The sequence below is a fragment of the Talpa occidentalis genome, unplaced genomic scaffold, assembly GCF_014898055.3.
Source record: "Talpa occidentalis isolate TD23 unplaced genomic scaffold, MPIMG_talOcc4v2.1 talOcc4.3, whole genome shotgun sequence".
NCBI classification, from domain to species: Eukaryota; Metazoa; Chordata; class Mammalia; order Eulipotyphla; family Talpidae; genus Talpa; species Talpa occidentalis.
The window spans coordinates 1,534-25,682 of record NW_023603184.1 but is presented as its reverse complement, the minus strand read 5'-3'; the positions used below and the strand labels follow the sequence as shown (position 1 = coordinate 25,682).

The following is a 24,149-nucleotide window of genomic DNA, read 5'->3' as shown; positions in this document are numbered from 1 at the left end:
TTATAAAATAAGTAAGCTACAGGGATGTAGTGTACAGTTTGGGGTCTATAGGCAATTATACGGTATTCGAAAAAATTGCTAAGACTAGATGAGACATAAATTTATTGTAGAGATCATTTTGCATTGTATACAAATGTCAAATCACCTAAAACTAATATAATGTTGCATGACAAAAATAACTTCCAAAAAAGAGAGATGGTCTTAATAATGATAATAAAGAAAGGGGTCAACTCTCTGAAGATTAATGTGTGTGCACTTAACAGAGTATGAAATTGATAGAGATACGAGGGGAAATAAACAAATTCATTATTATAGTTGGAATCTTCAACACCCCTCCATCAGTCATTGGCAGTTCCGATAGGCAGAAAATCAGGAAGAATACAATTGAAGTGAATAATACCATTAATCAACTACATCTAGTTGATATTTATAAAATATTTCACCCAATAACAGAACACACATTGTTCTCAAGTTTAAGAACATAGAAAATCCACGAAGGTAGGCCACATTCTGGGCCATCATACACACCTTCACTAATCATACAAAGTATGCTCTCACACCACAGTGGAATTAAACTAGAAAACAACAGAATGATAAATGGAAAAATCCCCAAATATATACATGTTGCTTAGTAACTTTTTAATAACTCCCATTGCATCTGCAGCTGCCAGCTTCTCCATTGAAAATTGCATTTCCAACAAATATCTGACACTATTCCCTATGCTGATTATTATATTAGACTTGCAGCTTAGCCTTGCAGTGCAGGCTGCACGTGTTTGGTTTAAGAGGAGAGCCGTGAAGATGGGGAACCAGGCACACTCACCTTTATAGCACAAAGGTAGGTGGAAGACACCATCGCAGGCAACTTTAATTTAGCACACATGTAATTATATGATTTTTAGGGTATTCAAGCTTCAGTCCCAGAAAGGTAAAGTGTACAGTACAATTCTTGAAGTGTGTGTCTCTTAGAACTAAAAGTTACTTGAGACTCCAAACTCTCGTGTATTAGGTTTCTCAAGACACTTTCAAATTAGGTGATTCTTTGTAGTAAAACTCATTTCATAAACATTTACTGAGCATCTACAATGTATAGGGGAATAATTGACAAAGAGATTTATGAAAAAGAGATTCAAAGCTAGCTAGAAACTTCCAGTTCTAAGACAAATAATGACTACGGTGTAATCACTAGTTAACACTGCTATGTAATGTATTTGAAAGATGTTAAGAGTAAATGCTGAGTTCTTGTCACAAGGAGAAATTCTTTCCCATTTTTCTTTTCTTCTTTCCTTCCATTTTATTGTATCTATATGATAAAATAGAAGTTAACAACCTATTTTGGTAACCATATGACCACATATATAAGCAGACCCAACATGAGGTATGCCTTAAACTTATACAGTGATAAGGGTCAATGACTTCTCAACAAAACTGGAAACAATAACATTTTGTATTCAAGGGATAAAAATTAAAAAATAAACTAGCCAGAAGTAAAAAAGAGAAACACATTCATGTAAAGACATGAGCATTATGAAGATGTTAATACTTTGCTGTAAAATGCTTTAAAGTCTACAAGGTGTCTTCATGTGGATTGTCCTTTAATTCACTTACACATAACAAAATGAGTAGGAGGGGATAGTACAGAGGGAAGTTTAAAGGAGAACAAACACTTGTTGCCAAGTCAGAAAACTCTTTGAATCATGGATTTGCCACTTACCTTTGCAAATGTGGCCAAGTCATTAACTGCTCTAAACTTCAGTCCCCCTACATAAAATGGTGATAATTATAACCATTCTATAATCCCACAGTGACATCACAAGAATCAAAATCAAGTTGAGATGTTTATAGGCGAAAGCCTTGGGTGGAGTATAAAGCTTTGCACACACATACACACACACACACACACACACAAATTACTCTTACAGGACAGAAAATAAATCACAGTCCTCTTACCATGGTCCACCAGCTCTCTCTAGTCTAAGTTAGGACCGAGGATGTGCTGGTTCTTCAACCCATAGTATGTACAACATGAAAGAAGAATCACCAGGGTAAAGAATTTCCAGACCCAAAAGGGAAGAGTCTAACCCCGTTTTTCTAAGTAGTCATGATGATCAGGACACCTGATCATAACAAATACAACAAATGAGGCTGACACTTCCTGACACCATCCTCTAACCTTGACATCTTCCCCAAGGTCATCCCGGAAGAGTGTGGTGCCCATCATGAGCCAGAGAAACCACACCAACATCAAGGAGTTCGTCTTCGTGGAACTCACTCACTTCCGGGAGCTGGAGTTTTTCTTGTTTATGGTCTTCCTGGCTGTGTATGTCACAACCGTGCTGGGCAACGCCCTCATCGTGGTGACCATCACCTGCGAGTCTCACCTCCACACTCCCATGTACTTTCTCCTGCGGAACAAATCCATCTTGGACATTGTTTTCTCATCAGTCACTGTCCCCAAGTTCCTGGTGGATCTTTTATCTGAGAGGAAAGCCATCTCCTACAATGGCTGCATGGCCCAGATTTTCTTCTTCCACTTCGCTGGTGGTGCAGATATTTTTTTCCTCTCTGTGATGGCCTACGACAGATACCTGGCCATCTCCAGACCCCTACATTATGTGTCAATTATGAGGAGAGAGGTGTGGATGTCCTTGATCATAGCTTCCTGGGTGGGCGGGGCCCTGCATTCATTTGTTCAGATAATTCTGATGCTTCCTCTCCCATTCTGTGGGCCTAATATCCTGGATGCCTTCTACTGCGACGTGCCCCAAGTGGTTAAGCTGGCCTGCACCGACACCTTCGTTCTAGAGCTCCTCATGATCTCCAACAACGGGCTGGTGACCCTGCTTTGGTTCCTCCTGCTGCTGGCATCATACACGGCCATCTTGGTGATGCTGAGGTCCCATTCTGGCGAGGGCCAAAAGAAAGCCCTCTCCACGTGCACCTCCCACATCCTGGTGGTGACTCTTCACTTCATGCCCTGCATCTACATCTACTGCCGGCCCTTCACTACGCTGCCCATGGACACGGCTGTGTCCATCAACAACACGGTCATCACCCCCATGCTGAACCCCATGATCTACTCCCTGAGGAACCAAGAGATGAAGTCGGCCATGAAGAGACTTCAGAGAAAGCTTGGGCCTTCTGAGGATAATAAGCTGAGGTGAGGGGTCAGGTGAGGCTGGAAACCTTGTTTGGTTCACTCAATCTTCTAGAATAAAGTTAAGAGACAAGTAGATCTTCTCTCCACAGTCTTTCCCACTTATCTCACAGCCACTCAGCTCTACTGGAGGGAAACACAAGAAGGAAAGGAGACGAGACTCAACAACTGGAGCGTTTGGGCGGGGTCTGGAAGGAGTGTGGGTATAAATGTGAAGTCAGTGATCTAAATGCTGTTTTGGTATCATCTGTGACTGTCATGCTGACACATCTTATGGCACTTTACCACCTGGCATAAGGAGATGACATGGTCTACTCACAAGGCTGTTGTGGGAATAAAACGTGAGAGACCGATATCTGTGAAGGTCGGCCCCACACACCCACACCAGCACCCATCAGGCACAGGATCAGCAAACCTGCCAGATACACCTCCATTCCTAAATGAGCGTGTTCACAGAAGGTGGCTGCAGTGATTTCATACCTGCCCTCCCTAGTGCCTTTTTGAGTTGATTAATAAAAACACATGTACATTTTATTATTTGAGTCCAGAATAGTCAATATATTTCACCAGTTAATGGAAGAGAAGGGATAATTTAAGTTGTGTTAAGTCTGATATATACATGGAAAATCTTTCCTAGACCAATTATTTCCTTTTTTTAATTGAATTATTTTTTTATCGAGGTAACATTGATTTACAATGCTATATATCATGCAAAGATTTGTCCTTCTTTGAATGTGTGTTCCTACACCACACCACCACCAAAGCCCCGTGATCCAACACCATAGACCCCTGTCCCCAGTTTGCTCCTTATCCCCCACCTTTTCCCTCCTACTCATGGGTTCATTCCAGCATTTTCTCACTAAAATGAATCTTAAAAGTATTTGTACAGTGTGAGGTATCTGCACAAGTGTTACCCGAACTTTCTCCTTCCTTCTATCTCCCCATTCTGTTTCATTCCCAGCACTTTTATAGCAGAAGTGAAACTATAGTGTCTGTCTATGTGTGCACAGACAATTCAAGACTAGTCATTGTAGTGTGAAAATATTGCATATTCACACATACAAGACCCATTTTGTGTACCCAGAGAATAAAGGAACATACCCTGAGCAAGACGGGAAACAGCCCCTGGGCTGCTCTGTAATCTCCTCTCTCCCAAGACAAGGATTCAGAGCAAGTAGCTCTAGAGAAAGATGATAGATCTCCTATCTCTCTCTCTGCCCACCTCAAATTCCACCATTCAGCACCAAGAGTCATTCAAAAATTAGCGAAGAGGAGTAAAGCAGCTTAGGAAATTGCAAAAATAAAACAAAAAAAAAAGTGAGTAATGTTTTGCAAATTGTTATGATGCATTAATATTTGGCCAAAAAGGTCCCAGTAGGTGATTCATGTCTGTGACCTTCCCTACATCCTGCAAGACAGAGACACGGGCCAAGCCTCCTAGGCCAGCGCTTCTCAAATCGTATTAAATGATGGTCCTCCTAAGAAGCTTTATTATATACACATATTTATATAGTTTTCCTACTTGTTCCCCCACAAGAAAACTTTATACTAAAGATATACTGTCTATCCTTTTATGTACTGAGACTCTGAAGGGTCACACATTGTGATAGCTAAGGCTTTGGTCTCTGGGAATCTTTGTCCCCTTTAGCATGTTTCTCACATTGAGAATTTATGATCATATAATAGGATCATAAAACCCAGAGCATCACAGAACAGATAGATTTATGTCTTCTGGGGCCTTGCATGAGTTGCAAAAAAATCAAAGAAATGTGGGCTTCTTAATTTGCATTTGTGATTATGGATTTGTTTGCACAGTAATGGCTCAGAAGCTCTTTAATAACTCCCAGTGGAACCCAACGCTGTCAGAACAATGTCCATTCTATTTCCAGGCTCACATGCAATAAAACTCCCTTTGCTAATTCACGGGTTGGGCTGACGGACCCATATGCATTGCAGGGACACTTTGGGACAAGGGGACAGTCATAATGATGTGACTCCCTGCGTCTGCCCTTTCCAGTGTGGAGGCAGAAGAGGAGACACTGAGTCTAGCAGAACCAATCTCCAGAAGGCTTTCATCTCCTAACACAGGGACTTCCCCAGAACCCTAAGGACTGAGCTCCAGCCCCCTGGCTTCAGATGGTGTAAATTCCTCGCCCGACACTGAAGGACTTAGGTAAGAGCCGCGAGCTGTCACAGTGTGAGAGACAGGGGGTTACACGTGGGGAGGACGAAATGAAAAATGAACTCCAGGTATAAGATACTGCCCAAAAAATAAATAAAGTAGCCAAGCACTTTAGTGGCAGAAAACAAAGGAGGTGTTAAGCACTGAGAAAGGATTGCCTTCATGGACAGGGACGGGGAGGGGGTCAGATGGCAAAGGAGAAAGCGGCTTGTATTGGATGGAAAAATGGAGTTGGATAAAGGCAGCATATTGTTCCAGTTTAGGGTTTGTGGTGGGGATCGCAGCACAGTGCTTCCCTCAAAAACATAATTTTAACCCTACACATCCTTAGTATCTGTGGATTTTTCAAAGGCAGCCCCACATCTGTGCGTTGCCGGCAGCTCTTTGGACTCTGACCCAGAGTCAGCCCTATTCCCAAACCAGGGCCCGGCGCTGCCATCTCTGGCCCATGGGCTTAATTTGCACACGGTCATCGCAAGCAAAGCAAGCAAGTGGCTTCAAAGAGAAGCTGTCCCTACTGAATCGCATTATATTCTGCTAAGGTCTTCATAAACAACCTTCCTGGGATGACGCTAAGTGAAACAGTTAGGAGCAAGTCATACCGAATGGTGTCGCTAATGTGCGGAATCTGGAGAAAAACTAAAGTAAGGGGCAGCTAAAGACACGCGTAAAATACTAACTCTTGAAAGCTGACTGTGGAACGGAAACCTCACAGGGGCAGGGGCGGGGGAGAATAAGGAGGGGACGGGCAAAACAGACCAGGGTGGTGGACTGTGGGTGATGGGTGATGGGTGCACTAGGGTGACGATACCTGATGGGGGTGTCCTCATATTACCTCAATTAAAGATAAATAAATAAAAGGACAAAGAGGCAGAATTCCCACCCAGGCATGCTCCCCTCCAACATTTGCACCATCCCCTCACACCCACCACATCACACTACACAGTCCCTACATTTTACAATAGGGAAACTGAGGCACAGAGAGGTTCTGCAGCCTGAAAGTCTGACTTGATCACGAGTTTTCTGTGTGGTCTTCTACATGTCAGGAATTTGATTTTTCTGAAAATGATCCTCAAGCAACAAAAAGTTGCTCCCTCGTGATTCACAAGGACAAAATAGAATGAACTAAAAATCCTCTGAAGTGGATTTTATCCCTTCCTCCTCAACCAGTGGTCTGTAGTAGGAGAAGCTGTAGTTTTCTTTCTTTTTTTTTTTTTCTTTTTTTTTTTTTTGGTGGGACCCTCACCGGCGGCTGGGGATCGAACCGGCGCTGCAGAGGCTCAGGCAGCCTCGCAGCCCAGCGCTCAACTGCTGCACTACCAGGGGAGGCCCGGAGAAGCTGTAGTTTTCCAGGGCTGGGGACAACCTAGACAGCCATCTTGTGTTTGTACCCCACCCAGAAACACAAGAAACACTGGAAACTGCTTACGTTCTGTAGGAGAGGCACAGGTACCTGTGTCACCTGCAGCGCAGTGGGGACTTGCCTTTATGCCCCTTCTGTACATATGCCTGCCTAGGCCTTTGCTGTCTCTTTTGTACACAGAACCGTCTCCATCACCATCTTCCAGTTAAACTCCACTCCTGAGAATCCATGACATGAAGTAAAAAATCGAAGAGACTCGTCATTTCTGAAAGGTAAAGAAGGCAGTGTCTGAAGTTGGGCTGTGATGGAGAGAGGAAAATGAGGGGCCGATGAAACCCACCATGGAGGAAAATTCTATAAAGAGTTTCTTTAACAAATTATTCATTTATACATTCCAAAAGATGTAGTAGAAAAGTTCTGAAACTAAGAACCAAGAGAAATTTGTGTCACCTCCCCTCTGCCACTGTTGTTCTGAATGACCTTTGGAAATTGGTATATGCTGACTGAGGTCAGCTTTTGTATCACTGAAGTAAGAATGACAAAAACTTCCCCCCTAATATCAGAGGGATGGTAGGAAAATGTATTGTAATTTTTAAAACTATAATACACTGTGTAAATTGATCCCTGTCATACTGTTGCTGAAAGGCATTTGAAACTTGATGTATTCACTGGTCTTTCAGCCATGGAAACACAATGAAATGTGAATAAAACCTGCCTCTCTGATTCATGAAAGTATAAGGAACTCGCGACTCCTTCCAAGAAGTCTTCCTCAGCGACGTGTAAGGGTGGGCCTCAATAGAACCTAAAGACCATGATTGTGTACAGTAGGAAAGAAACAATCTAGTCGAAACCATGACTTCTACGAATGAGGGAGCCGAGCAATAGAACTGAATGATTTCCTTGGGTAACCTGCAAGTTCATGAAGAATAAGATTGATAACCCCAAAAGAAGCCATAAGTGTGTATGTTGATTTCATTGCTCATAATATCATTATTTCCTTCAAAGCTTCTTCCAACATGGAAGAAGAAATATCATCTCATGAGCCCCAAAATCATACCAGAGTGTCTGAATTTATTTTTTGTGGAGTCACCCAGTCTCAAGAGCTAAGCTTCCTCTTATTTTTCTTTTTATCTATAGTTTATGTAACAACTGTCTTAGCAAATGTTGCCATCATGGTCACCGTGACCTACGAGGCTCGCCTGCACACCCCCATGTACTTCCTGCTCCGCAATCTCTCTGTCCTGGACATCTGCTTCTCCTCCATCACTGCCCCCAAGGTCCTCGTGGACCTGCTGTCCCGGAGGAAGACCATCTCCTTCCAGGGCTGCATGACCCAAATCTTCTTCTTCCACCTCCTCGGTGGAGCAGACATTTTTTCTCTCTCTGTCATGGCCCTGGACCGCTACATGGCCATCTCCAAGCCCCTGCACTACGTCACCATCATGAGTAGGGGGCGCTGCTCGGCCCTCATTGTGGCCTCCTGGGTGGGGGGCTTTGTCCATTCCATTGTACAGATTTCCCTGTTGCTTCCGCTTCCCTTCTGTGGACCCAACGTGGTTGACGGCTTCTACTGTGACGTCCCCCAGGTCCTCAAACTCGCCTGCACCGACACCTTTGTTATCGAGCTGCTCATGATTTCCAACAATGGCCTGATCACTACCCTGTGGTTTGTCCTCCTTCTTGTGTCCTACACGGTCATCTTGCTGATGCTGAGATCTCACACCGGGGAGGGCAAGAGGAAAGCCATCTCCACCTGCACCGCTCACATCACAGTGGTCACCCTGCACTTTGTGCCCTGCATCTACGTGTATGCCCGGCCCTTCACTGCCCTCCCCATGGACAGAGCTGTGTCCATCACCTTTACTATCATCATCCCTGTCCTGAACCCCATTATCTACACCCTGCGGAACCAAGAGATGAAGTCAGCCATGAGGAAACTGAAAAGAAGATTTGTGCTTTCTGAAAGGGACTAGCCTCACTGTAAAGTGTGGATAAGCATAAAAGAATATAACTGAAACTTTTTGGTAACTATTAGCTGTCATATATCTGACCTCAATCAGACCTACACAATTAACTATAACAGGATGGCACAGATTCTTGCCATTGTTGTCATTATATATCAGGGATTTACAAGATCAGGCTGAGTAGTTCCCATGTCACATCCAATTCTGATGAAGTTGCAGGGAGTGGAAGGCAATGCTCAGCAATTGGGAACACTGGTATTAAGAAGAAACACCGCGGGAAAATAAGGAGGCAGAACATAGTCCTTAAAGAATAATCAACAGCAAGTTAGGTACAAACATGATATATAATAAAAGTTCTTGGTATCCAGGCAATGGGCTGAATGACAACTCTGTGATGCCCAGATGTGCAGCAGGCAACAGGGACCTCGATCTCAGCACAGCAGACCTCCAGCCACAGTTACCCTATGACTGTTATTTAAATAGATGGTGTGTACCAGATGCTGCTTGCAATCCTTCTCTATAACTCCTGGCTTTTCAGCAATGTTGGACCTATGTTTTATATACACCGGTGTGACCCCCCGCAGCTCCCATTTGGTAGCTATTGTCTTAGCTCTTAAGGCTGTCCATTGACTTCACTCCCCGTGACTTTATCAGAGTTGGATGTGACATGGAAACTACACAGCCTGATCTTGTGAACCCTGATATATAAGGACAACAATGGCAAGATTCTGGAGCTTTCTGCCTTCTTGCTCACATCACTGCCTTGGGCACAAGCTAGTTTGACTAGATGAACAAAAAAGCTATGGCAACCCAATAAATGCTTCTCTATTTTCTTTGTGTACTTCTTTATTGTTTCCTTTACCATGGTGTGTCAAAAAGACCCCATAAAACACCCCAAATTTGGAGATATCATTCTCCTTTTTAGTCCCAGTCTCTAGAAAAGCGCCTAACCCATAAGGTTAGTTGGTTGAATCTTAAGTGTTGCTTGAATCTATCAAATGGAAGGCAATAATTTTATGTAAGAAGAAGTTACCAAATTCTACTTAATATTCGTTTTTTATATTTAAAATTGACTTTATTTCCTGAACAGTTATTTCTTCACGGAGGCCAAAGGAAATGGAAAGGACTGAATTCATGCACTATGATTTCATACTCTTTGTGTGTATGACATCAAGTCAAATGTTAGATTAAAATGATTGTTAAGACCCATGCACACTGTAGAACAGAAACATTGCAAGGAAATGACTGGTTTTGCATATACAAACATCTCTGCAGTGTTCCATTAAGCCGGTATTGTAAGCCTATCCAGACAGATAATTAAGACACCTAAACTAAGCATAATTGTATTCAGGAGGAGATTTATTTTTCTCTCTCCTTCTGAAGGAAATCTGAAATGATCCAGCAATACCTCTGCTAGATAGTTACTCAAAGAATATGAAAGGTCTAATGAGAAAAGATGTATGCATACCTGTGTTCAGAGCAGCACTGTCCACAATTGCCAAGTCATTGAACCAAACTAAGTGTCCAACCACAGATGACTGGATAAAGAAAATATGGGATATATACTCGATGGAATACTACACAGCTGTTAAAAAGATGAAACCGTGCTTTTTGGGTGGACTTCCAGGTGATTATGTTAAATGAAAAAAATCAGAAAGTGAAAGATACTAAATGGTTTCACTTATCTGTGGAGTACAAACAAAAAACGTACACTGGCAAAATAAATCTTAGACGTAGTGAAAATTTTACTGGTTATCAGAGGAAATGGGAAAGAGGAGGGGAAGGGAAAAGAAAGTAAATGAGGCATTGGCATAGGAAGTTTGGTGGAGGGTTATTGGAACAAGTGCACATATGAAAGAGTAAAAATATAACCCAAAATTATAATTAAAAGAAAAATAAATACAGACAACTAATGGTGATGGTGATGATGATCTATGACCACATTTTCTTATTTTACTTTATTGGGACTAGATAGGTTTTAGAATGTAAAATTTCTTAGATTTTAGAAAGATAATACAATGCATGTGTTGCATGTTACCCATCTCACCCAGGGAGAGAATCCAAACACCTTTAGGAAAAAGTGTAAATATTCCCACTAAGTGTAATCCGTATAAACTATGCAAGGCCTCACATCAATGCAGATCAAACTTTATCACAAAATGAGTTCAGGTCAGATCATATTTTACTATCAAATAACTTTCTAAAAATCTTGACATTCAGAGTTTAGAGATTTCAGAATGATTGAAAACATAGAGAAACTAAACAAGAGAGGGGCGTGATAGGCAGATAATCCCCAAGATATTCACATCTTAACCCCAAGAATAGTTGAGCCTCACTAAAATAAAAGAATGCACGTAGGATTAAGATGGCTAATGAGCTAAAATTTAAATAGGGATATTATCCTGGTATATCCAGACAGGCCCAGTATAACCACAGGATTCCTTCAAAATGGAAGAGTAGACAGATGAATTTAGTGGAAGAGGACAACTACCAAAAAAAATACAGATAGAATAAGAAATAATTTCAGTAAAATTGCTGGTACAAAATCAATGCACAAAAATCAGTGGTGTTTGTATACAATCACTATCAGAAAAAGAAATAAAGAAAACAACCACATTTGCAATAGTATCAAAGGTTAAAGTATCTAGGAATAAACTGGTGTATTCCCAAGCATCAGCTAACTCTTGTGTGTTGCTGTGGAGACATCTAGCAACATTGTGAGTTTATAATCACCCTGACTTTAATTCCAAACTGGAGGAGTAACAAAGAATGTGTCCAGTTCTCTTTTAGGCAATGCAATTGAAACTCACTCATATACCGTGTCCTCTGAGAATTGCAAAGCATGAAAATTGGACCTTGTAGGCCTCTTGGGCACTGAATTTGGCATGTTTTAACAAAATTCTGATTGAGCCATGGGTGCTACTTAATAGTACTACTGCTACTAAGTAATTTGGGCACCAATCAAAGTGTGTGTGTGTGTGTACATGTGCATGTCTTGGTAACTTTTTAATAATTCCCATTGAAACTCTGTCACCAACAGCAGAATTAGGCACTTGACTTCCAGTTCCTTGTTCAGTATTATTTACCTTTGAAATTCATATATTAGACCTCAGATTAAGAGATTTGTTCATAAGGCAGAGACACTGGAAGATGTGACTCTTTGAGTCTGCCCTTTCTGTCTTGAAGGAGTAGCAAGATCACTAAGATACTTAGTCTTCCAAAGGATTTACCTTCAGAGACAAAATTTTCAAGAATTACTGACACCAAGAGTTCTGCTATTCACTGTACGTGGTGGGATATAATTTGTAGTTGGAGTTTCCGGTTCACAGAAATGAAGTGGAGACATTAAACTTCGACTTAGGTTACATTTTGTGTGATGAACTGAAGTACCAGTGATTATGTCTAAATGGTCTGCTTTGATGTTTTCCAGGTACAGCGAAGGCTACAGACCCAAGATGGTCTGCTCAGTGACAGAAACAAAGGCGGGTCTGAACAATTAAGAAAAAGGATCTAGCAAGAAGGATCCAAAATGTGGGCTGTGTGGGGTGAGACTTGGGCTCAGGGAAGTGTCACAACCCTCAGAAGTGCTTCTTGGTGATGCCGCCTCAGACTGAAGTCAATGAAAACTGAGTTTCCAGAGCTCCATCTGCCGAAGGGTGGGCTTCAGACAGCCCTTTTCAAAATTCTTATATAAAATCAGGCTCTAATATAGGACTGAAAGGGAACAAACAGCTTCTTTCTTCCTGTTTCCTTTAGCCAAACATAGATTTATAACATATTTCATATGAAGATAACATTCAAAAGGATGTTGGTGAAAACAAAATAAATCAACTTTTCATTCCTCTTCACACATAGTAAGGACTCAGAAGACAGTAGCTGTTTGCTCCTCAGGAATCCTGATGTCTCCTGGCACCACCCCCCACCAAGCCCACTTCTTCCCTCTCATGACACATTTACAGCTGAACACACCTCCCCTTCACTGATTTCCACAAACATCTACTTCCGTCAGGTCGTGAACACCTGGACGATGGCTCCCTGCATCCTCGTGCAATGGAAGATGACGCTGTTTACTTCTAAGTCTAAGGAGGAAGAAATGATAATTGGAAAATGTCCTAAGAATGGTCAAAAGAGCTTATAAAAAAAGGCATTGTCCAATCGATACCAATGCTTCTCCTCACTGTGTGATCCTTCTATTTTCTTAACTTTGATCTGAGAAGAAGGAGGGTGTGGCTGGTCCATGGATGTGGCACCTCTCAGAAGCAGGACGCCCACACTCGAGCAAGGGTCGCATCTGTGACACCTGATAACCCTGTGCTACAGACTTGCCGCAGAACATTCTGGCTGTAGGTAACAGTGCTGTCCTGTGTTCTTAAAATCTTATGTTGAGGGTAGCTCTTATTTTTATATTCTTAGCATAATTTTTTTTAAAAAAGGTATTTCTTTGGAAGATGTGGTACATATACACCATGGAATATTACTCAGCATTCAAAAAAGATAAACACATGCCATTTGCAGCAACATGGATGGCGCTGGAAGGGATCATGCTCAGCGAAATAAGCCAGAAAGAAAAAGAAAAATACCGGATGGTCTCACTCATAGCAGGAATCTAGACAAACTTAAATAAGGGACCAGGAAAATGAATAACTATAAGAAAGTGAAAATCAAAATCAACAAAAAACTATGAACCAGAGACAGTTTTTGGGGAGTGGGGGGCGGGAGGGGAGGGATTGGGTCAGAATGGGGGGGTTGCAAATGTATGGGGAATATAAAAATAAAATTTATTATTTAAAAAAAAATAGAGTATATTTTCTTTAGCTCATTTTAGCTTTCAAGTTTTATTTAAATTTATTTTTTTAATATCAGAAGCGCTCTGAAGCATAGATGGTTCTAGCCATTGTAGATTCACAGTTTACGACTTTCATACTCATGTTAGCTACTCTTCTGGCACCTTCAAGGGAACTTGTCTTACTAAAAAGATCTCTCAGTTATTAGCACACTGTCATCTCGGTCACCTTCACCGTCACCTCCCGGCTGCTGAACCCCATTATCTACACCCTGAGGAACCAGGAGATGAAGTCAGCCATGAGGAGGTTCTGGAAGCACCTCAGAACTTCTGAGCAGGGCTAGATTGGGGCTTACTCTGTCTCACCACCTTTGCAACTGTTGGTCTGTCCAATGACATGTGTTTAGATCAAGGATTTTAATGAATTTCTCTATTTCTACTATAAGAGACACGTGATTTCAAGCGTCTGATCAGCATGTAAAAATATGTAAAAAGGTTCCATGTGACAAAAGGAAGCAGGGGAATCATTGTCAGTGGACTAGTGGATATTGACAATGCAGCCTTGGAAGAAATACAGAAAATGGAACCAAACTTTACTCAGACAATTTTATCCCAGTGCAGTTGTTTTTTTCTAGATCTGTTGAGGTTTTTTCCTAGGTCTATTGAGGTCAAATATATGATAAAAGTACTTTTACATATTTAAGATATATATTTTACATATTTAAGGTGTACAGGGATGTTTGGATACATATATATATATTGAAATAATAATTGGGGAATTGGGTTCAAATACAATATTTCTGTGTTACTTCATACAACTACCCATGAAAATATCACTGTCTAAATAATATTGTAAATCAAGAAACAAAAATTATATAAACTCAGGTATTCCCACCACACACCTGTTCTGTCGCTTTGAAAAGAGATGAGACTTGTGTTAGATCATATTGGGGCTTGGGTATTGGGATTAAAGCAGTTCTTTCACGAAGTCATCACATATTAATCAAGCAAACACACCCAAAGTAAGCGTCCCTGATTCTATAATGGGAATAATTTAAATAATTACCACCTGAAGATTTTCCCATCTAAAGTTCACACCCCAATGGTGGAGAGCAGGTGCTGAAGATAGAATAGGGATCTTGCCAATTACAAGTTCCATGAGGTTGGCGTGAGCAACAACCAAGTAAGATTATCTATAGATCTATGGCACCAGATGAGGCTTCATGCATGACATTGAAGGAGAAAATGGATTTCTTTGTTTTGAGGGCCTCTGACACCATAGTGTCTGGAGCATGGTATGTAAATAGTCTCAAAATATATTTCACAATAATTCACTGGTGAATGCACACTCCCAACACATCCTTTGCTTTCTCGTCTCTTCATATGAGAAATTTGGTTAAAAACAAGAAAAAAAGTGCATTTCCCGGTCTACCATGCTTCTGATTATGTCAATTACTAACACAATAAACAAACCATCTGTTTAAGAAAATAATAATGCAAAGGGATGAACTATCCCACTGGGAATTCTATGCTTTTCCCTGAGTTCCTACCTCTTCAGGAGACAGACTCCTGCTTGTCCCCTATGAGCTCTTCCAGCAGAGTGGGCTCAGATCACAAGGTCTATGAGGATTCAGCTCCTCCCTTTTACATTAGGAGAATTTGAAAACCAAAATGTGCGTTCTTGCACACGGCTTCAGTACACGTTTGACATGTTAATAACACTCAAGGGAGCTTCATCCCAACAGGAAACCCTGGCTACTCAAGTCAACAATCACAACCAAAAGTATTCCCCTCAGTGATCCTGCCTTCAGATCCGGGGCTGAGGCTAGATGCTCCCGGCAGGGGCACTGGGGCAGCGTGGTAGGAGGACAGCGGCCATGGTGGAGCCTGCCCGGTGCCCCCAGTGCTAGGAGAGAGGCGACTGATCCAGCCAACCCTCACTTGTCTGTCTGCCTTAAAGGGGAACATCCTTACAACGAGTGACGCTTGAGGTCAGTATGTGCAACCAAATGGCCAGTCCTACTTCTTGGGTAGGGAATTGAACTGCGGGACTTGAAGCGAGATCACTTTGTCATGTTGTCAATTGCTGGTGTGTGTTGCATGTCTGACCGTGTGAGCCCCTGCACCACCGATGCTGACCACGCAGCTTTCAGAAAGGTTTTGAATGTTAACAGTGTTCCTGAAAGGTTGAGGGCGATGTCTACTAAAACGAAAGTCTTTAATGATGCAGAATGGAGCCGTTACTTCTTCAAAATTAAGAAGGTGCCTTGAAGGACATTGAAAGAAGGTCAGTTTCTTTGCAAGATGGGGCAACATTAGGGCACAATTGCGTTGGGGTCCCCTCAAATTGGAGACTATAAATATCAATAAACCTGTTTTATTGATGGCTTTCCCTGTGCGTATTTAAAAAGAAGCACTTGGGTCTTGAGTTTGGTCTTGCCAAAAAAACAAAAACAAACTTATAAACACTGTCTCTGTTTTCTTCTTTTTTGTTCCAAACATACACACACAGGCAGTCTCACTGGCCCGGTCTCCCTCTCCTGTGTCCTGGCTCTGCATGCATCATGTGCACGGAAGAACACAAGCAAGCGTTTTGGTAGAATTGCGATTTGATCACTTTCACAGCCAATTCTGCCCAGAACCTCATCCATTTGGGTTCTGAAGCCTCTTCTTAACCACTACCCTAAACTGTCCCCTGGAAACCCTGTTCTCAACTGCTCATCCTGCCACCACTAACCAACTTACAGTTAACTATCAGGAAACAATGAGCTTGATGGTGGGCTGAGGGGTGACTGTGGAAATGGACAGAACACAATCTTAGACTAGTCACAAGGTCATTGAGATCAAACGTTATTTAAAATAATCGAGTGAGCTCCAAAAGCCTATAAATCACCCAAATCACTGGGTCCATTTGTTTTTTGAGAGTGAAACAAATGTTTATTTTCTTTTAGTTTAATAATTAAAAATTTTTAAGTAAAGAAAATATGCGTTGGGTAATCAAAACTATTTTTTTTCTTGATGAGTCCACTTAATATTGTTATGCTGGGCGGTGCGGTGAGCTGGGTTGCAAAGCTGCAACCTCTTTTTGGCTCTCCACCGAAGAGGATAGATTGCTCTCAGCATAGCTCTGGAGTGAATTCTCTCATTCTGACTACCCAGTGCATGTTAAAAAACGACTGATTGGGTAGTTTTTAAATATTGTTATGGTGCTGAGTGAACATTTCCTACTCTCAAAAAGGCTTGACATAATGAGTGTTTCCATTTCACTAATGAAAAGACTGAACTTCCTGGAGTTTAGATGCTTTTAAAATTTCCACTGTGCATGGAGCAGCTGACCTCTCCTGTCTCGCCCACTGCTCCCCTCAACAGTGTATTTCCGTCGATCTGCCTGTTCTACTCCCCACTCTGTCTCTGGTGAATCCTCTCACACCCCCTGCATCTCTGGCCTGTACCCCAGCTCTTATATGCCTAAATAAATAATAAAAAAATAAAAAATAAAAATAAAATTTCCGCTGTGGTTCCACGAAGGCATGGAAGCTCACACTTCCCCAGCTGCTTTATCCAACGTCACTTCTGACCATGGTTTAAACAAAAATTCTCTAGGCATTATGTAACAAATTGCCTGTGTTCTAATAATCTTTTAACAATTAATATATACTTTAAAGAAAGTACCTGTCCCTTTCAAAGGCTAAAAACACTTTGAAAATAATGAAATCCTCTAAGAGTGATTGATGGACTCATAAATCATTGGGAGTTCATCAAAAAAAATAGCTTTAAGTTGCTTGGGCCTCGACAGAGAGAGACTAGGAGGAAAGCTAGGAAAGGAGCTGTTCTGTTCCATGCAAAGGTGAGGCCTCCATGAGCTGGGGAGCTCTGTGTGTACAGAGGGACCCAGTGCTGCTCCCTTTGGACAGAGTGTGGAGGGCAGACGTACAAAGGGGAGTCGAAGAGAGGCACAGGTGGGCGTGAGTGAAAGCCGTGAAAAAGACTGTTCAGTAACTCTGGGGCTTGCTCAGAAATGACTGGGTATTTTAAAAGGGAATCTGGGCCTCCCTGGTCGTGCAGGGGTTAGTCTCAGTGCTATCAAGTTATTGGCAGCCACTGCAGCCTGAGTTCCATCCTTGGCCAGGGAGCTGACCCACATGGCGCAGCAGACCTCTCCTGTCTCTCCTGCTCTCCCCTCAGCAGTGTATTACAGTAGATCTGCCTGTTCTGCTCCCCACTCTGTCTCTGGTGAATCCTCTCACCCCCCACACCTCTGGCCTGTACCCCAGCTCTTGTATGCATAAATAAATCTTTTAAAATAAATAAATAAGAGAGCCTGAGGGAGCGGGGAGAGCAGGGACTCTGCAGACAGAGAAATGAAAATCTGCCAAGAGCCAGTGTAAGGCAGTGGGGCTGTTACGTCCTCCTGCTGGAGTGACTGAAGTCAAAGTTCGATCCTCCTGCAGAGCCAGGGAGCAGAGACCCTTCCTTGTGACTAAATTCAAAGGAATGCCTCCTGGGTGCTTGAGAGAGACATCTGAGTTGCAGAGATGCAGCTCACCATCGCAAGACCATTTCAGAACTGCTCAGGCCTCTCCCAGAGATGGGACAGGTTCACAGCTCCAGATGCATGTCACCCGCCGTCCTTCACCCTAGAACACTGAGCCCCCTCTTCACTATGCTCCCCACTCCCCACCCACCCTCCCTCTCTAGTGGCCTCCTTTCTGCAGTCTTATTTCTAAGGTTTGTTCTGGTTTAGTTTTGTTCTTTTGCTTTGTTTTCTCTCTGTTCCACATACGAATGAAACCATCTATTTGTCTTTCTTCTTCTGACTTATTCCACTTAGCATCATCCCCTCCAGCTCCACCCATGTTGCTGCAAATGGTAAGATTTCATCTTTTGTATGGCTGAGTCGTATTCCAGTGTGTTCATGTACCTCGTCTTCTTAACCCGCTGCTCATTCATGGGTCTTTTCGGTTGTTTCCATACAAGTTGATTTATTTTATTTTTTTTTTGTGTTTTTTTTGTTTTTCAAAGTTGATTTTTTAAAAAGCTGCAGAGGGCAATTTCATTATAAGAAGCTTGGCAAAACCACAATACCCAGATGCCTGCTAATGCCCAGGTAGCAAGTACTGTAAATGGTCTCCTTTAAAAAGGTGGACAGCAGGAGGAAAGCATTGAACTAGGATTTATCAAAAAATGAAGTTTCATAATCCAAATAAGGGGAAAATGTTCTTAATTGTTTTTTCCTTTGGTGCATCTGCTTTTTATTTGGGGAGTGGGTTTGGAGTTGCTGAGTGGTTTTGCTGGGGAATGTATTTTTATTTATATCTATTAAAGTTGGAAAATGCCAGTCTATAAATTAATGGCATTAGGACCTCTATTAGGAGAGCATTGTAATGCTCCAGAATGTTGATCATTATTTTTGGTATAGCTGCTTTTTAAAAAAAATGAATAGATTTGATTTCTTGGAGCAATTTTATATTTACAGAAAAATTAAACAGAAAATGCAGAAAAGTTATACATATCCCTCTCCCCCTACCATCGCCACTTTCCAATATTGTTAACATCTTGCATTAATCAATTAATAATTGATGGACTAACAAAGACACATTATTATTAACTAAAATCCGTACTTTGCATTAGGGCTGAGTCTTGTACATTCCATAGGTATTGACAAATTATTAGGGTATCACTGCTGTAAAAATCCCCCTAACCTTACTTAGTCACCTCTCCCCACTTCTACACCCCAGTCTCTGGCAACCACTCAGCTTTTTACAATAGTTTTGTCTTTTCCAGAGTATCACATAGTCAGAATCATACAGTAAGTGCCTTCCCCACTCGGTAACATGCATATAAGATGCCTCCCCTCTGTCATGCCTTAAGAGCCCATTTCTTTTTATCTCCAAATAATATTCCATTGTATGGAACACATCTATTTTTTAAATGCTAGATTGGATAATAGCTGTAATCATTTCAAAGGATGCTATGTTGTGGGAACAGAGTAAACTGTGAATTTTTGCCAATCTTTCCAAAATAATGTTGTACGGAAGATGGGTTCTGTGCAAAATATCAGTTGGCATCATACAGGGGGGAGTGTGGTCTGCAGTGAACTCAGACCAAATAGATGAAACAAGCCTGTTCAAACTTCACAGTCTTGGAAGCAAACACTATCACACACATTTTAACTCGTGACAAACTGAGACTGTGTCCCCTACCAGTGAAGTAACAGATGTTAATGGAGGGGAAGGCAAGGAAGGAGGCCGAGAGAAGAAACCCACTGTGAGTGGCCAGAGTGATAAAACCCCAGCTAAGAGCGTGTTAAGGAGCAGGGACCATAGAGAAGTTGCCAAGCCCGTCTTGGACCATGTTGAAAAGGGAACGAGACATCAAAGAGAAGAGAGAGAAAGTAGAAACAGTGATGGGCTCGATTGATCTCAGCTGCTGCAAAGCTGTTAGTCCAGGGAGGAAATAAACTGTAAACTCTTTGGTTGGCTGTTTCCTTGACTTAATGTCAGCCACCTGGAATCATCAAGCTCTGGCCAGACTATGGCAAGTGGGGAATCTATGACAGCAAATGAGGACAGGGAAGTTTCAGGCTTCCAGAAACTATAGAGCATTTTATAATTTCCCCCGCTGTTTCCACTTCCTAACAATTAGACACATGAATATGTATTCGTTGAAAGAAAATCTAGTCTCTTCACTTGCCAGGGCACTCAGTGGATTTTCAAGAAAGGTATAGCGCATGTCAAATTATGTAAATGTAAAATGTTTTAGGAAGAATTTTATGAACACCCTGATTTAGGTGCATCTGTTCATCGCACCTGTGGAAACTCACCTTGATGGGCTCTTGGGACTAGGATAACTCGCTGACTTGCGGGCATTCTTGCCCAAAAAGAAAACACCGACTGAAATAACCTCCAAAGCACCCAAAACCATCTAACTCACACTTCTCTGGTTTTGATATGTTTTCTCTAACAAGAGTGTTTTCTCCCCAGGTACTTGAAGAAAAAGAACTTGACTCAATGGGGCTGGCAAATGACACAAGGGTGAAAGAATTTATTTTTCAAGGGCTGACCCAGTCCCAGGAGCTGAGCTTGGTCTTATTTCTTTTCCTATTCCTGGTGTACGCGGCAATCGTGATGGGAAACCTCCTCATCATGGTCACCGTGATCTACGAGGCTCGCCTGCACACCCCCATGTACTTCCTGCTCCGCAATCTCTCTGTCCTGGACATCTGCTTCTCCTCCATCACTGCCCCCAAGGTCCTCGTGGACCTGCTGTCCCGGAGGAAGACCATCTCCTTCCAGGGCTGCATGACCCAGATCTTCTTCTTCCACCTCCTCGGTGGAGCAGATGTTTTTTCTCTCTCTGTCATGGCCCTGGACCGCTACATGGCCATCTCCAAGCCCCTGCACTACGTCACCATCATGAGTAGGGGGCGCTGCTCGGCCCTCATTGTGGCCTCCTGGGTGGGGGGCTTTGTCCATTCCATTGTACAGATTTCCCTGTTGCTTCCGCTTCCCTTCTGTGGACCCAACGTGGTTGACGGCTTCTACTGTGACGTCCCCCAGGTCCTCAAACTCGCCTGCACCGACACCTTTGTTATCGAGCTGCTCATGATTTCCAACAACGGCCTGATCTCCACCCTGTGGTTCATTTTCCTGCTGTTGTCCTACACGTTCATCCTAAGGATGCTGAGGTCTCAGGCCGGGGAGGGCAGGAGGAAAGCCATCTCCACCTGCACCGCCCACATCACGGTGGTCACCCTGCACTTTGTGCCCTGCATCTACGTGTATGCCCGGCCCTTCACTGCCCTCCCCACTGACAAGGTCATCTCCGTCATCTTCACCGTCATCTCCCCGCTGCTGAACCCCTTAATCTACACCCTGAGGAACCAGGAGATGAAGTCAGCCATGAGGAGGCTGAAGCAAAGACTCGGGCCTTCCAAGAAGGAATAGATGCTGGGAACCCCCATTGGAGGTCAAAGATGAGAAATATTTCCTTACCACACGACAGACAGGCCCAATGAATAGACATCTAGAATCCCAGATGCTCCTTTCATCCTCTTCCACAGTCCTGTGATGAGAAAACAGTCGTTCCTGTGACGTCTTCTCATAGCGAATCCAGAAGCTGTCAGCTGCTAAGGGACCCTAGAGCTGCACCCCTAATACCTGTCAAAGGTAAGGAGATGAAGTGTGGGAGCAAACTACCACTCAGTTCTGGGGTCGTGATGGCACTCAGTGGAGCCTCAGCCGAAACTGGTAAAATGGCCTCCAGGGACCGAGAATCAAGGCTTGAAAATCCATCCTCTCTCTGAGTGAAAATCTCTCTCCATAGCATCCTTGCAGGATCCAGGGTCACCCCTCCCACCCCACCCACCATCACTGCACCCACTGTCACCACCAGGTTTTCGTAAGTTGAGATAAGTGTCGTGTTTTCTCAAAGGTTCCCTGGCTCATTAAGGGCAGAACAAAGCTAGACCAGAGACACCAACCTCGGCTAAGTAGTACATGCACCCCTGCTCTGCCCGCCACCTCCTGCAGGACTCGGTGGGCTGTGAAGCAAGCTCCCCTACAAAATTCCCTCCTTGCTGTAGTATTATGAAAAGTCCTTGGTCATCCCCTCACCCCCTTCCCTCAGGAGTAACTACTACAAGACTACCCCCTCGAAGAATTTCAACATCAGTCTCCAGAGAGGAAGGAATCCTATCCTGTTTCATTGCTAGGATGGCTCGACTCACTTGTACACGTGTCACAAAGGCTAAGAATAAACATTGTCTAGGCCCTGATTAGAAACTCCCCAGCCAGCCCATTCCACATTCCTCTTCCGTGTTCTTTCTAGCATGTTCTTTAGCAACCCTCTTCAAGAGATTAGAAAACAGGATTCAATTCCGTTGGTCTTCTGACAACCCATTAGATGAAACAGACCCAATGGGTGGTCGCCTAACATTTGGGCGGGATGTGCTGGCTGGCCTATAACACCCCAGTCTTCTCTCCCACGCACTCTCTGATGTTTGTGCCACCAGACTGGTGTAACAGGCCATTTGCTTCATGCAATTTAGGAGGGAAACAAAAGCCAAGAAAATCTGCCCCAAACATAGTTCGTCCCAACCGGCCCTATCACTGCTCCCCCCTGTCCTTCCATTGGCCCCTGCCTGAAATTCTTCTTTTGGGGTTATTTTCTAAGTTAGACACAGTTCGGGGGGGACAAGCCTGGTATCATGCCACCACTTCTCAAGTCAGACCCCTCTCTGGAAGACCACAGAACCAGAATCCCATCCTGCCCTAACCAGCATGATTCGTTAACTATCAAGAATGGCAGGTGGGCCTCCCCGGTGGCGCAGGCGGTTGAGCACAGCACTACGAAGCTGTCCACGGACTCTGCAGTGCTGGTTCCATCCCCGCCGGCAACAGAGCAACCCACATGGCAAGGCAGACGTCTCCTGTCTCTCCTGCTGCTCCCCTCAGCAGTGTATTTCAGTCAGTCTGCCTGTTCTGTTCCCCACTCTGTCTCTGGTGAGTCCTCTCACCCTCCTGCACATCTGGCCTGTACCCCGGTTCTTGTATAAATAAATAAATCTTTAAAAAAAAAAGAGAGTGGCAGGTATTTCCCTCTTGGTTAATCATTTTTATTACCAAAATGCCATGCTTTCCTTCAAAACTCAACTCCCCTTCCTTAAACATTTTTTGTTTTAGCATTTAATCTTTACTTTCTAGAAGCAAAGAATGAATGGAGTATTCATAAGAGACTAGTTCAGGAAGAAAACCTGTGCATGTGTGTGAGATCTGTGTATTTATGAGCTGTGTTTACACTTGTATATTTGCATGTAAGCTGCTCAATTTAGAAAAAGATGTGGCATGTAGATAATATTAAAACATACATGTACTTTTTACTTGGAGACTATCCCAGAATTCGCAGAGTGAGGTGGAGACCTCTAAGTAGAGGGGGCGCTGAGGCGCGAGAAGTCAGAATACCACAAAGGAACTATTCTTCCTTTGCGGGCTTGTTCTTTAGAGATATAGTGAGCAGAAATCACCAGAAAAGGCTCCAAGGACTAAGCACCAGGGCCATGAGGGCAGGGAGCGGCTGGAGAGGGAGGCCGAGCATCAGAGGGCTTCTCTGTGAAGGGGTGGGGAGCATTTGCGTTTCAGATCAGTCAGCCCTGGACTGGACAGGTGCAGGCCCGGAGATAGGGCCGCCACGGGTGTCCGTGGAAGACATGGAAGAGAGCTGCAGTCATCAGCAGAGCGGAGGATGATCACAGAGGAAAGACTCTGCGGGCTCAGCCGACGGGATGAGGGAGGCAGAAAGGATCACTGTCTGGTGTCTCTCTGGGGTGCTGGGTAGATGGTTCCCCAAGAAGGGACCAGCTTCCTATGGCAAAATCGTGGGTTCTGTTCTCAAAGGAGGGAGAGCCATCTCCTCCCTGTATGTTCACTCTTAACTCCACGCCTCCTCACATGACCTTGCTCGGATATGGGGTCTCTGTGGTGGTGACGGAGTGAAAATGAGGTCATTGGGGTGGGCCCTGGTCCAGTACCGCTGAGGACCTTATTAAAAGGGGACACTTGGGCACAGAGGTGCACACAGAGGGCAGATGTGCGAAGAGACAGAGGCAGAAGCCGGCGCCCACGGAACATGGAAGGGCCCAGCAAAGGCAGAGCTGGTGTGCTCAGCACTTAGTGTTTTCTAAAAATTTCCCTTTGGGAAAA

General features: G+C 43.4%; 3 protein-coding genes across 3 annotated transcripts; all 3 read left to right on the top strand.

Annotated features, from left to right (window-relative positions):
- Positions 1-2,219: 2,219 nt before the first annotated feature.
- On the top strand, positions 2,220-3,164 carry LOC119254321 (olfactory receptor 4D6). Its single transcript, XM_037521428.1, has one exon. The coding sequence runs from the start codon at positions 2,220-2,222 to the stop codon at positions 3,162-3,164; it is 945 nt and encodes a 314-aa protein (XP_037377325.1).
- Positions 3,165-7,718: 4,554 nt separating this feature from the next.
- Positions 7,719-8,675, top strand: LOC119254154 (olfactory receptor 4D11-like). The gene has a single exon (XM_037521279.1). It carries the CDS (start codon positions 7,719-7,721, stop codon positions 8,673-8,675), a length of 957 nt encoding a protein of 318 aa, XP_037377176.1.
- Positions 8,676-20,459: 11,784 nt separating this feature from the next.
- LOC119254319 (olfactory receptor 4D11-like) lies at positions 20,460-21,395 on the top strand. The gene has a single exon (XM_037521427.1). It carries the CDS (start codon positions 20,460-20,462, stop codon positions 21,393-21,395), a length of 936 nt encoding a protein of 311 aa, XP_037377324.1.
- Positions 21,396-24,149: the final 2,754 nt, after the last annotated feature.

Bases quoted from the DNA above. Each gene is read 5' to 3' on its own strand.
- LOC119254319 (XM_037521427.1), top strand. From the start codon at position 20,460: ATGGGGCTGGCAAATGACACAAGGGTGAAAGAATTTATTTTTCAAGGG.
- LOC119254154 (XM_037521279.1), top strand. From the start codon at position 7,719: ATGGAAGAAGAAATATCATCTCATGAGCCCCAAAATCATACCAGAGTG.
- LOC119254321 (XM_037521428.1), top strand. From the start codon at position 2,220: ATGAGCCAGAGAAACCACACCAACATCAAGGAGTTCGTCTTCGTGGAA.